General features: G+C 41.0%; 1 protein-coding gene across 1 annotated transcript in view; it reads right to left on the bottom strand.

Annotated features, from left to right (window-relative positions):
• The window catches only part of LOC120059547 (arginine-glutamic acid dipeptide repeats protein-like), a 116,089-nt gene that overhangs the window by 29,875 nt on the left and 71,645 nt on the right, over window positions 1-14,569 (bottom strand). Inside the window, exons 5-6 of the mRNA XM_039008680.1 lie at window positions 382-430; window positions 1-88 (exon numbers count right to left, since the gene is read on the bottom strand). The exon at window positions 1-88 is cut by the window's left edge and continues 49 nt beyond it. Coding sequence (XP_038864608.1) covers window positions 1-88; window positions 382-430 — 137 coding nt within the window. The remainder of the gene's footprint in view (window positions 89-381; window positions 431-14,569) is intronic.

Raw genomic sequence — 14,569 nt, 5'->3', positions numbered from 1 at the left:
TCCACACCAGCTCCTCATTCTCTGTCACAGCCTGACCCAGGCCCTCCGGGGCCTCGGAGGGGAAGGGCTGCAGCTCGGGAAGCTTGGCCTAATTAGGGAGGAGAGGAGAGGAGGAGGGAGGGAGGAGAAAGGGATTGAAGAAGGTGTCAATCATACCACAAGTCTAGCCTGTGAAATACCAGCTTTCAAATCCTTGTCATCGAACAAAGTGGCTTGTCTGAGAAAATCTCACAAATCACTCTACTTTATACATGTCTAATAGGATAATGTTGGTAAATGTTTATAATTTCACTCCTGTTGTAATTAATGATAGGTCATATTTGATAGAAATCTGTAAAAACACTGGACAGCTACTTGAATACTACAGGTAAGAAGACTTACTTGGTGACTAGGCCCCACTCTGATCTCTCCTTGTGTGCTGTTTAGTCGCCTGGTAGGAGAGAATAAGCTGTTAAGATCACAACCAGGAACATTCCTACTGAAAGGTGTTACAGGACTAGCTCAGTGCAACCTGGAAACAGGTTCAGTTAACGGACTAGGTTCTCTCCCTCACTGTCCGGCTGGAGCAAAATTCTGAAGGCCTGCAGAACCAAGGCGTGAGACATCTTGTCTTTATTATAGGGACAGGTAAACCAAATCATGTCAATACCTCAGAAACCAAGAGATTCTGGGGGAATATTTATTGGTCGAAATTAAAGATGTGCCACGCAGAAATTGCGCCGCTATTTCCTGGTTGCTAAAATTCTCAGTTTACGTGACAAGAACAGGAAGTCATAAGTGTAGAGAATCATTGTATCTAAACTGCTGTGAAGTCAATTTTCCATAACCAAAAATATTGTATTTTCAGCTGTTTAAAGCTGGTGTACAAAACAGAACGCAAAAGACGCAAAAATGAAACTTCAGAACAGGAAGCATAGAAATAGAGCACGTAGAAGTGATCTACCGCTTCTTCGACTTGCTTTCAACGGGAATGGAAGCTCTATAATTCACATTTCTAAGTTACATATTGTAGCTTCACAGGCATATTGCAGATTTTGTTGTATTATATAATTCAAGACTTAGATGTATTTTTTCTACGGAAGAGATGCACAAAGAGAACATGTTTTCTCTAGGATATTTTTGGCAATAAAAATGATGTGAGAAACACCTCCAATGCTGTTATTGTAGATGCATTCAGCAACAAACAAAACAGCACCCCACTTACAGGATGGGGAGATGCACAGTATTACAGAGAAAGAGTCTTGCCTGATAAATGGCTGTACGAATGCTGGAAACCATAGCAACAACTGCCTAGCAATTTAATAATAATAATAATAATAATACTGTGTTCCTCCTGGCCATCTCCCTCCAGCTGCAGTGGGTTAAAGAAAATGACAAGATGCTCCCTTTTCAAAAACCCCCTTCCTCTCCTTTCCCTTCCGTTGCCAGGGTAACGGCACTTAGATTTTCCATACTGTATAGTCCCTAGCTCGGATAGCTGCTGCGGGGCTGAGGCGGGCCAGAAACTGTCAGAGTGATTTGCGAAGCAGAAAGACGTGCCTCTCCCGCTCTCCATCATTTGAGCTGGCTGTTGTTGGGCTAGGGCTGGCTGGACTGGGGTTGGTTGAAACCTGACACTGCTAGGTCCCTGTGGTAACTTTAAAAGTCCTCCAACCACAAACCTGGCCCCCTCACTCTGACATGTACATGTTGTTTCACCCCCCCCCCCCCCCCACACTTTCCCCTCCACCCCCCCACCCCCCTCTCTCTCCACCCACCCTCAATCCCCCTTTCCGCCCCTTAACTAAGACTTGTCAACCTTTTTCTCTCCTCCTCCAAAGTCTTCACCTTCTCCACCAAGCCTCATCCATCTTTCCCCCTGGCCTTTAACATCCCTTGTCTGCTCTACTCTCCCTCTGACAGAGAGCAGAGAGTTGTCAGAAAGAAAGAGTCAAATTTGCCAAAATATGGCAAACAGATACGGTACACTGGACTCCCTGACGAGAACAGGCCAACATATGAGCAACACGTTTAATACAAGTAGAGCAGAGTTTGCCAACTCCTGCAATGAGTTCAGGCTTTTGTTCCAGCCCAGTAGCAACATGATCCTGGAGAGCTGCAGTGTGTCGGTGCATGTTTTTGTTTCAGCCCAGCATCACAACACACTTGATTCAACTAATGAGCTACCACCCGTAAGGAGCTTGATCAGTAGAATAAGGTGTGTTAGTGCTGGGTTGAAACAAAAGCCTGCACACACTGTGGCTCTCAAGGGCCAGCGGTACCCACTCACGTAGAAAGTTACACAATCAGAGCAGGCTCGATACGAGCTATGTGAAGATGGGGATTCATTCATTCTGCCTTCTTTGCAAAAGCATGTACACAGCTTGTGACATGAATGAATGTGTTACGCATGATTTCAATTTATTTATTTATTTTTTAAATCCACCTCATTTTTTGGAACGCTTTTAAAAACCCCCACAGAAGGCAACTTCCTCTGCGCTCGTACATGATCATAAATTCATATACGTACCACTAGAAATCCCTGCAATTAGTATGTTTCTGTTAGCTGCTACATCCTGATAAAATGACACCATATCACTGGCCTGTTAATGTGCCTGGACCTTGTAGGAAGAAACCCCCTGTAACTGATCCAAAATGGTGGCCCAATCAGGCAGGTTAGATGCAGTTAAAAAATATATATAATATGCATTCAAAATGCTAGCCTTTTGAGCGGTTATTCTCGGGCTGATCCCATTTAGTCGACAGGCTGTTGGTCGACCAAGATTTATTTTGTCAAGCAGTCGCAGTTTTATTGAAAACAGTTTTTATTTTATTTTTAAATTGTGCACAAGACACCTTCTCTGTCTCAGTGGACTAATCCATTGCGGAGGCCACGGGGATGGAACAGTCCATCCACTCTTAAGACGTCGTGATGACACCGTATATGCTTATATTATAAACTGGGTGGTTCGAGCCCTGAATGCTGATTGGCTGAAAGACGTGGTATACCACGGGTATGACAAAACATGTATTTTTATTGCTCTAATTACGTTGGTAACCAGTTTATAACAGCAATAAGGCACCTCGGGGGTTTGTGGTATATGGCCAATATACCACGGCTAAGATCTGTATCCAGGCACTCTGCTTTGCGTCGTGCTTAAGAACAGACCTTAGCCGTGGTATATTGGCCATATACCACACACTCTCGGGCCTTATTGCTTAAATAATGTAAAAATAATGACGCAAGAATAATGAATCAAATACTATTTTATAACTGTGCGTTCTGAAACAATCTACAGTGCGCCATAGAATTGACACCTTTCCCTATGTTGCTGTGTGCATAACAGGAAAATGAACCAGCATATTGGGATCGAGAACAATGTGGCGGAGGCAGCAGCAGCAGAGACGATGAAACAAACCTTGCCTTAAGCATAATTGTCTAAGAAAATTGAGGAGAGTGGAAACCCCAACTTAATTAGGTCGATAATTAATAACCAAACTGTTAAATGTGCCTTACTTTTTAAAAAATTGTCCATATATAGCTTCAGAAATTAGACAGATGTTGCTTCTGGTTGCCTGTTTGAGTGTTTTTGATTCCGTGAGCACCTCATGCAACGGCAAAATGTCGGATAAAGCAATTTCACAGATTCAGCTGTTTTTAAATCTGAGAGACGCTGCAATAAATTCTTTACAAATGTTTTGTTAGAACAGACGGGTGTTAATTTATTTAGTGTTAATTTACACCGTTCTAAAGAGAAAAATGATATTGTAATTTAACAGCACCTGTTTGTCAGACACGGCTCTCGCTCCTAAACCCTCCTTTATCTTCTCCTTCTTATTGTTATTATTACAGTCATTAATTTGAATTATTTTACCTTTATTTAACTAGGCAAGTCAGTTAAGAACAAATTCTTATTTAACTAGGCAAGTCAGTTAAGAACAAATTCTTATTTAACTAGGCAAGTCAGTTAAGAACCAATTCTTATTTACAATGACGGCTAGGAATAGTGGGTTAACTGCTTTGTTCAGGGGCAGAACGACAGATTTGTACCTTGTCAGCTCTGGGATTCGATCTTGCAACCTTTCGGTTACTAGTGCAACACTCTAACCACTAGGCTACCTGCCGCCCCTACACTCTAACCACTAGGCTACCTGCCGCCCCTACACTCTAACCACTAGGCTACCTGCCGCCCCAGTTATTCATTATGATCCTCATTGTAATAAATCAATGATGTCCTTATCATTAGTAGTCTTAGTATAGCAGCCTTGTATAACCACCATGGAGCTGTAGGTCTCAGAGCACATCCTGTTTAGTCTTAATACTATAACTTAGGCCTATATTTCAATATATAGGCTACTGTATCAATCAATCATTCATTCATTCGTTCATTCATTCATGCCATCACACAGCATACGAAACATTCATGCGTTGAAATGCAAATCAAGCAATTTCGTTTTTAAAATGAAATAAAAAGGGAGCTTTGAATAATTAGTCTTAACAATAAATAAAACCGCAATTCACGAACGCATGCAACTGTTTTAAATATGATAATTCTGTTAGAACAAACTCTCTGGTACACTTATTTGGTGTTGCTTACACTTTCCCAAATGGTCAGGAAAAAATATTTGTCATCTAACAGCAGCTGTTTGGCTCACATAATACTCCCGTGACGCTCCTATACCCATATCTTAATCTCCTGTAGTTCCCACAACAACTAGTTTATTTTTATTTTTAAAGCGAGATGACGTGCGCCTGTCACACAGACACTCACTGTCATTGTTTTTACACAGTGTGACCATCGGGCTCTTTCTTGAGTCATTTGTGTGTCTTAATTATTTAAATCAAACAGTGGGCTTTAAAAGCATCAGAAAAGCTCAGTGCATATGTAGTTGATTTTATTCAAACACAAACACACGTCTGTCTATATATGGAAAAATAAGTAAACATTTCGACCAATCAATTTTTATTTATTTTTTGTCGGGGGACAGTCCTAGGTTATTCAAATGACTGGCTATTCACTGCAGTTTACAGCTTAGACCAGAGTACCGTCTTGAAAACAATAACATTCTTCATTACATTGTGTTATAGCCTGGGCAGGATATATTCCTTGTCCATATGAACCTGAAACAGTAGGGTATCTTTTTGAGCTGGTACCCGTGGAATGGGAATGGGAGAGCAGTCAGCGCAGCCTTAGGAAAACAGTGCAGGCTACCATGATTTCGTTAACCCATCAACCTTTTAACCTAACATTGAGCTTATGAATTATGGGCTAATATGCATACGCGTCTAACTTAGGCTGTAGGCTACATCTCAAGCCTGTCTGTCTTTGTTCTGTTGCGTAACAACACACCTGGCCTCTCTGCTGCCACGGCTATTCCTTTTATAATCTTGTGGAGTCACAGGAAAAGAGACGTCAAAATAAGTGTCTAACAAGCTTTTGTACTATTTCTCTAGTCTTCTAATAGCCTATAGGATGCTTCCTATTGCTTGCTGAATGTAAAGTTAAAGAACAGGAGGGATGTTGGAAAGGAGAAGCCCATATTTTCCCCAATCGGCCAATCATAACACTGGGTTACATCCTGACAAAATAGGTCTACACCATATGACTGGGGTGCTAATGTACCTTTCTGGACGTGCTAAACTGTCGAAAATAGACCCAAACTAATCCAAATGGTTGTTGCATAATCAGGCCTAGACTGTTGGCCTATGGAGTCATTTCATCATGAAACAAAAACAGGATATTTGAGCGGTTATTCAAACTGGCCTATTATTCACTGCACTTTACAGCCTATAGTCAATAAATGGTGTAATTCACTTGATAACAATAATACATTTGTCATTGCACTGTGGTAGAATAATGGTATTGTCTATAAACGTAGGCCTAATCAATAGAGGAGCTTTGCATGCCCGGGGACCACAGATCTTTTTTTTCTTCTCCCCCTTGCACTTTGACAAGTAAATATTTAGCATATAGCCCTTATATTTAGCTAATGAATAGCCTAATATTTAGCTAATGAATAGCCTAATATTTAGCTAATGAATAGCCTAATATCTAGCTAATATTTAGCTAATGAATAGCCTAATATCTAGCTAATATTTAGCTAATGAATAGCCTAATATTTAGCTAATGAATAGCCTAATATCTAGCTAATATTTAGCTAATGAATAGCCTAATATTTAGCTAATGAATAGCCTAATATCTAGCTAATATTTAGATTCTTACTCCGGCTACACATCACTAGCCTCTCTCTTCCAGCTGTTCCCGTGCGCAACAGCCTATAACAGGGATAGGCAACACTGGTCCTTTTTTTCATTTAACCGACCTGGAAGATCAGGGGTGTTGAATTTAGGCAAATCACTGAACTGATCTATTAGCTCAGTTGGTCAGGTGTGGTGCCAGGTTGGAACAAAATCCTGGGCTGTGTTCGAATACCCGTACTAACACAGTATTTAATACATACTATTGACTATTAGTTAATTTTAGTATAGTGTAAAATGAACGGTATCGTTTCAGTTGAGCGTACTAGAGCATCGCCTGTCTACCGGAAGTTGATGCTGTTGCTATGCAACCTCTTGCTAGCTTGTTAGCATAACAAATGTCTAGCTAAACATTTTACGATTCCGTGTGTGTTCGTAAATTCAAATCTGGAGTGCCAGAGTGCGCTCTGGGTGTTCGGAAATCCAGAGTGTTGTCAGATTGTCTGTTCGTAAATTCAGAGCGTTTCGTTCTTGGGGGAATTCAGAGCACACAATGGACTCTCTGGCCGAGGAGTAGGGTTGATCCGAGTGTTCAACGGCAGTCAAGCACCCAAGCTAACGTAGGCTAACGACTTCCAGACACAAATGAGAGAACAGCTCACTCTGACCATTTTACACGCCCTAGCAAAGCAGGTTAGGACTATTTTCATGTTATCCAGAGCGTTGGTGACTAACTGTGCTGCTGGCAGCAATTTAATTACGTTTAGTTTTTTTGCCAACGTTTACTGACACCGGCCATATTCAACGCGTGTTGAGCGTTCGTAAATTCATTAATTATTCTGCGAGAGAGTGCTCTGAAATTGTAGTAGATAGCCAGAATTAACACTGTCCATTGAAACACACAACGACTACACCACTTAGCAAAGAATGTGAATAATCAAGTCAATAAACGTTGGGTAGTTAGTTAGATAACCTATAGTTAATATACTGCCTGGCAAGTTCGAGTAGCCAATTAACGTTAGGTAACTAGCTAACATACCGGTACATAATGCTATGCGGTTCGTAAGGATAATGTAGCTAACAAATTGTCCGCCAACATAACGTGTAACTTGTTTGAAAAGTCATTACTTTATTACATTGCTCAATATCTTAACATTTGTCATAATTAGTTAAAGCAATGAATTTGTATCTGCTCTTGTCGGGCTTAGGCTGAATATTTTCCGCCATTTTCTTCAAATCTGAAAATGTTGCGAAGCCACGTCCATTTTCTGAAGAATTGCATTATGGGCCATAAAAGTACAGAAAAAGTGTCCACAATGTATAATTAGTATTTTTGGAGAATTTGGTACGACATCCGGGAACTTTTGTCATACTAACTATATCCATACTATGACCAATAAGCATACTATATACTCAGTTTGCGTCACAAATAGTAAGGTTAGTGCGGTTAGTTTGAGTACTCGAACACAGCTCAAGCAGTAGCTGCAGATCTCCAGGAAGAGGGTTTCTACCCTTGGGCCATAGGCTACACAGGAAAAGCTTTAGTAACATCTATAAGACACTTATTCTAGGCCTAATAGTCTATTCGGGGAAAGAAGCAAGCTTGGCTTTGCTAATTGCTGAAGGTAAAACAGGCCTACAGCATAGAAAATGCATGTTAGGGACTGTTAAGGGATAAAATGCATTGGTGGGATCACTTTTCGTGCGCTGAGGAGTATTTATGTCTGTAATAAAGCCCTTTAGTGGCTAAAAACTCCTTCTGATTGGCTGGGCCTGGCTCCTCAGTGGGTGGGACTGGCTGCCAAAGTGGATGGGCCTATGCCCTCCCAGGCCCACCCATGGCTGCGCCCCTGCACAGTCATGTGAAATCCATAGATTAGAGCCTAATGAATTTATTTCAATTGACTTATTTCCTTATGTGAACTGTAACTCAGTATAAACTTTGAAATTGTTGCATGTTACGTTTATATAGTTGCACAGGACAGACAGTGACGTAAAAAACAGTGGAAAAGACCCAAAGGCATTACCAACCATTCGAAATTACTTGCAAACCACTTGAGCAACGAAAAAGACGCGCAGGCTAAACAGTGTTTGCTGTTGAATTGCTACATTTAAATACTAGCTATATTATATACTATATTATTTTCCATTAGGACTACATGTAGCCTACATTTAAGTAGTATTTGCAGTTGTCACTATGACAATGAACACACCCTGAAAGAAATAAATGGTCTGAACCATTATCTGTGTGTTTTATAGACCTTGTGAATGGTCTGAACCAGTTTCTGTGTGTTTTATAGACCTCGTGAATGGTCTGAACCAGTTTCTGTGAGTTTTATTGACCTCGTGAATGGTCTGAACCAGTTTCTGTGTGTGTTTATAGACCTCGTGAATGGTCTGAACCAGTTAATGTGTGTTTTATAGACCTTGTGAATGGTCTGAACCAGTTTCTGTGTGTTTTATAGACCTTGTGAATGGTCTGAACCAGTTTCTGTGAGTTTTATAGACCTCGTGAATGGTCTGAACCAGTTAATGTGTGTTTTATAGACCTTGTGAATGGTCTGAACCAGTTTCTGTGTGTTTTATAGACCTTGTGAATGGTCTGAACCAGTTTCTGTGTGTTTTATAGACCTTGTGAATGGTCTGAACCAGTTTCTGTGAGTTTTATTGACCTCATGAATGGTCTGAACCAGTTTCTGTGAGTTTTATTGACATCATGAATGGTCTGAACCAGTATCTGTGTGTTTTATTGACCTCATGAATGGCCTGAACCCGTTTCTGTGTGTTTTATAGACCTCATGAATGGTCTGAACCAGTATCTGTGTGTTAGAGACCTCGTGATTGGTCTGAACCAGTATCTGTGTGTTAGAGACCTCGTGAATGGTCTTGTGTTACCACCTTATTAACAGGCAGTGTGCAGTAGGATGCGTTGATCAGTTGATTGACAGGTGTAGGACTGTAGAAAACTTTCCTCTAGTGTGGATGCTCACCAACGTTGTGTAGTTATGTAGTCTATCATTACACTTATTGGTTTGATGGATGGCCCATAACTCTGACAACTAACAACAATGTTATTATCACAACAGAACTAGCCTACTAGTAGGCCTAGCTAACGTTATTATCACAACAGAACTAGTCTACTAGTAGGTCTAGCTAGCGTTATTATCACAACAGAACTGGTCTACTAGTAGGTCTAGCTAACGTTATTATCACAACAGAACTAGCCTACTAGTAGGTCTAGCTAACGTTATTATCACAACATAACTAGCCTACTAGTAGACCTAGCTAGCGTTATTATCACAACAGAACTGGTCTACTAGTAGGTCTAGCTAATATTATTATCACAACAGAACTAGCCTACTAGTAGGTCTAGCTAACGTTATTATCACAACATAACTAGCCTACTAGTAAATCTAGCTAGCGTTATTATCACAACAGAACTAGTCTACTAGTAGGTCTAGCTAACGTTAGCGAAATTGAATTAAATAAATATAAAAATTACACTTACTTGACCTTAAAATTCTAGAAATTGACTCCTTCAAATAATTTACTCTGGCAAGTTTGCCACCAGCGCACTGCAGTAGGGAAGTAAAGCGGAAGTCGAATCCACCACTTCCGTTGTTTGGTTGTGCCCATTGAAAATGAGGTGGATACCATGGCATTGTTGAATACTCTTTTCTGATTGGCTTGAAAGGCATTCTAGAGTGTGCATTATTTCCCTAAAAAACAGTCAATCAACATTGTAGAATTCAATGGCTATAGTTCATTCTTACAGCCTATGTTTGAGTTGCTTTTGAATGCATATGGCAAATTTAAAACATTATTGGCATTCGATTTTCATAATAGCAAGCAAGGACTGATGGTTTGGTTAGCAAAACTAGCAAGTATGTTTGGTTACCAAGGCAACTACTGTAACTAGCTAGTAAACTTGCTATCAACTTCAGTGGATGTTGAACACATTTGTAGTGGTAAATTTGTAAACGTATATCCATGGTATAAAAGGGATAATCAACTCGGGGCTCTATGCGTTCTCTGGAAAATAATGCCACTCCGTGCAGCACACCTTCCATGTCGTTTATTATTTTCCATAGAACTCATAGCCCCTCGTCGACTATCCCTTACCTGTAGTTTTAACAATCCTTTTAGGAAGTCAACCAGGCCATACAATATAATTACACGCCTACAACATTATATTAGAGGTGTGTAACAGCATGAAGGTGTGTAAACCTTTAAAAAAAATTATATCATTGGTGTAAGACCAGGGAAAAATATAATTAAGTGAGATGTACAGGCGAGGTACCAAATCCCCCACACTGGGTTACTGGGCAGTCTGACAGGACATAGTAAGGAGGGCAGGTGAGGGACTAATGAACCATAATTACTTTGTTTTGAGACAATATATGTTTAGTTGAATTCTATAAATGTTATATTTGGAGAAGGGAGGAATCAATGAGTTGAAAAGTGTACACTTTAAATGAACCCATTTATTTATCAATCCATTTATTAAAAATATGTAAGGGATTGGGGTACATTTCCTTATGCATGTCATGAGTAATATTCTAGGAAAGTAATATCTGATAATATATTAAATGTTATCATATTATTATACCTGAACCTGAATATGCATAAATATTAAATGTAGCTATCCAACAGTCTTGAAACACTGTTTCAAATCTGTGTATATTTTTGTATTGTAAGAACTTCTATGCCTAGTTAAAATAACGGTTAAATAAAAACAAACACGTCTATAGTCAAGTCCTGTACAACAGGAATTGCGATCAACATATTTCATGTGGTCTAAAATAGAAAATGACATATATAAAAGACCAAAAAGGTAACTTTGTATTATTCTTCTGTATTACTGTATGCCTTCTGAACCAAAACAAGAACAGTCTGAGCCAGCATGGTGTAACTTTACACTGCACCACAGTAATCAAGACAAACCCCGCCCCCTTCCATCAATTCCGTCCAATCCTCGCACGACTGTAAACGCTGTCATAATATTACAAAAATGGTCAACTTTTCTAATCAACCACACTCAGTCACCTTTAGCACCTACAGCGCTCTTTCTTTGACATGAGCGTATTTCTCAGCCAACGAGAGAGTGCACAAAGCTTCTCAGGGCTGCCATGTCGGCTCGATTGTAAATACGAGCACACACACACACAGAGAGAGAGAGTAGGGTACTGCAAAATGGAGTCCGCACAAGCCTTGCTTCTGTTCTTATATCTCCTATGGCAACAAAAATAAGGGAGAAAAAGTTAGCTTGCTCATATGGGTTACAAAAGGTAGTGCTTCGCCGTTATGTACCGTTACTTATGCCGAATTGTTACAACATAGCACGTTCGGTTCGCGATTTACCTTCACGCAAGGTAAGATTGGCAGGGATATGCACCGTGCACGGATAGTAACCGCTAAATTATACTATGATAAGACATGCATATTCTTACGATATCTGTGACAAATTACACTCGGTGTATAGTGAAATTCATTCTGAGTAGTAGCGAGTAGCTACTAACGTTACTCAAGACTGTCTCAGAAAACTACTCACGGAATTAAACGGTAACATGTGAATATATTTATCAACCTACCTCCGCGCGGCGAACAAATCGTCCATTTCTGACACCGATCTCTAACGGTCGGACGTGGACAGTTAGTCTAGAACTGTAGTGGTCGTTAGTGAAATCAACTCACTCTGTTCCTTCCCACCTATTGCTAGGTGCTCAAAATGGAGGACCACGCAAAGCGCTTGGTTCGAGTCTCCGACAATGTTTCCACTGAGCTTGTGCTGTGACCTCAGCCTAGCTACCGTTTCTACCACACACACACACACACACACACACACAACGGAGCATGTGTTAAGACCTGACACACACGCGTGCAGACAGGATACGGAATCAAGAACCCCTCTCGAATGTATGTCTGGTCTATAATAAGCAAGGCCATTGGAATGTAACTACAAGCTGCAGACAACAGACACAACGCTCAGCATACCAAACAAGCAAAACTGGGAGGAGAGGGAGGGGCAGGGTAGACTGGGGCCCTGGCGCTGAACTAGGGGGTTCCAGACTAACAACAGCGGTGGTAGGAAATAGGGAGGCAGCACAGCAACCGATGTGGATTTTCTAGCTAACCGCCATGCAGTTGCTACATTGTATCGCCTGATTCCCAACACAAAAAGGAGCACACAGGCAATAAAGTGCAAACTACACTACAGTGTGGATACATTGTTACCATGTAGCTAAAGTGTGGGTACATACTGTATATTGTTACTTTATATATTTATTATTTTTTAAATAATACCGGACGATGTGTGTGTGTGTGTGGTTAACGATGTTAGAATGAAACAGTCAGAGGTCACCAAGTGCAACATAGCTTCAGCGTGTAAATCAGCTAGAAAGATGTGTCGGCATCGAGTAATTGTCTCTGGCCCCCTCCCAGTTAGGGGGAGTGACGAGCTCTACAGCAGAGTCTCAGCACTCAATCGCTGGTTGAAAACTGTTTTCTGCCCCTCCCAAAAGATAGAATTTGTAGATAATTGGCCCTCTTTCTGGGACTCACCCACAAACAGGACCAAGCCTGACCTGCTGAGGAGTGACGGACTCCATCCTAGCTGGAGGGGTGCTCTCATCTTATCTACCAACATAGATAGGGCTCTAACTCCTCTAGCCCCACAATGAAATAGGGTGCAGGCCAGGCAGCAGGCTGTTAGCCAACCTGCCAGCTTAGTGGAGTCTGCCAATAGCACAGTCAGTGTAGTCAGCTCAGCCATACCCATTGAGACTGTGTCTGTGCCTCGACCTAGGTTGGGCAAAACTAAACATGGCGGTGTTCGCCTTAGCAATCTTATTAGGATAAAGACCTCCTCCATTCCTGCCATTATTGAAAGAGATCGTGATACCTCACATCTCAAAATAGGGTTACTTAATGTTAGATCCCTCACTTCAAAGGCAGTCATAGTCAATGAACTAATCACTGATCATAATCTTGATGTGATTGGCCTGACTGAAACATGGCTTAAGCCTGATGAATTTACTGTGTTAAATGAGGCCTCACCTCCTGGTTACACTAGTGACCATATCCCCCGTGCATCCCGCAAAGGCGGAGGTGTTGCTAACATTTACGATAGCAAATTTCAATTTACAAAAAAAAATATGGCGTTTTCGTCTTTTGAGCTTCTAGTCATGAAATCTATGCAGCCTACTCAATCACTTTTTATAGCTACTGTTTACAGGCCTCCTGGGCCATATACAGCATTCCTCTCTGAGTTTCCTGAATTCCTATCAGACCTTGTAGTCATAGCAGATCATATTCTAATTTTTGGTGATTTTAATATTCACATGGAGAAGTCCACAGACCCACTCCAAAAGTCTTTCGGAGCCATCATCGACTCAGTGGGTTTTGTCCAACATGTCTCTGGACCTACTCACTGCCACAGTCATACTCTGGACCTAGTTTTGTCCCATGGAATAAATGTTGTAGATCTTAATGTTTTTCCACATAATCCTGGACTATCGGACCACCATTTTATTACGTTTGCAATCGCAACAAATAATCTGCTCAGACCGCAACCAAGAAGCATCAAAAATCGTGCTATAAATTCTCAGACAACACAAAAATTCCTTGATGCCCTTCCAGACTCCTTCTGCCTACCCAAGGACGTCAGAGGACAAAAATCAGTTAACCACTTAACTGAGGAACTCAATTTAACCTTGCGCAATACCCTAGATGCAGTTGCACCCCTAAAAACGAAAAACATTTGTCATAAGAAACTAGCTCCCTGGTATACAGAAAATACCCGAGCTTTGAAGCAAGCTTCCAGGAAATTGGAACGGAAATGGCGCCACACCAAACTGGAAGTCTTCCGACTAGCTTGGAAAGACAGTACCGTGCAGTACCGAAGAGCCCTCACTGCTGCTCGATCATCCTACTTTTCCAACTTAATCGAGGAAAATAAGAACAATCCAAAATGTATTTTTGATACTGTTGCAAAGCTAAATAAAAAGCAGCATTCCCCAAGAGAGGATGGCTTTCACTTCAGCAGTAATAAATTCATGAACTTCTTTGAGGAAAAGATCATGACCATTAGAAAGCAAATTACGGACTCCTCTTTGAATCTGCGTATTCCTCCAGGGCTTAGCTGTCCTGGATCTGCACAGCTCTGCGAGGGCCTGGGATCGGGAGAGACACTTAAGTGTTTTAGTACTATATCTCTTGACACAATGATGAAAATAATCATGGCCTCTAAACCTTCAAGCTGCATACTGGATCCTATTCCTACTAAACTGCTGAAGGAGCTGCTTCCTGTGCTTGGCCCTCCTATGTTGAACATAATAAACAGCTCTCTATCCACTGGATGTGTACCAAACTCACTAAAAGTGGCAGTGATAA

This window comes from Salvelinus namaycush, chromosome 14, assembly GCF_016432855.1.
Source record: "Salvelinus namaycush isolate Seneca chromosome 14, SaNama_1.0, whole genome shotgun sequence".
NCBI lineage: Eukaryota > Metazoa > Chordata > Actinopteri > Salmoniformes > Salmonidae > Salvelinus > Salvelinus namaycush.
This window is presented reverse-complemented; position numbering and strand designations above follow the sequence as displayed.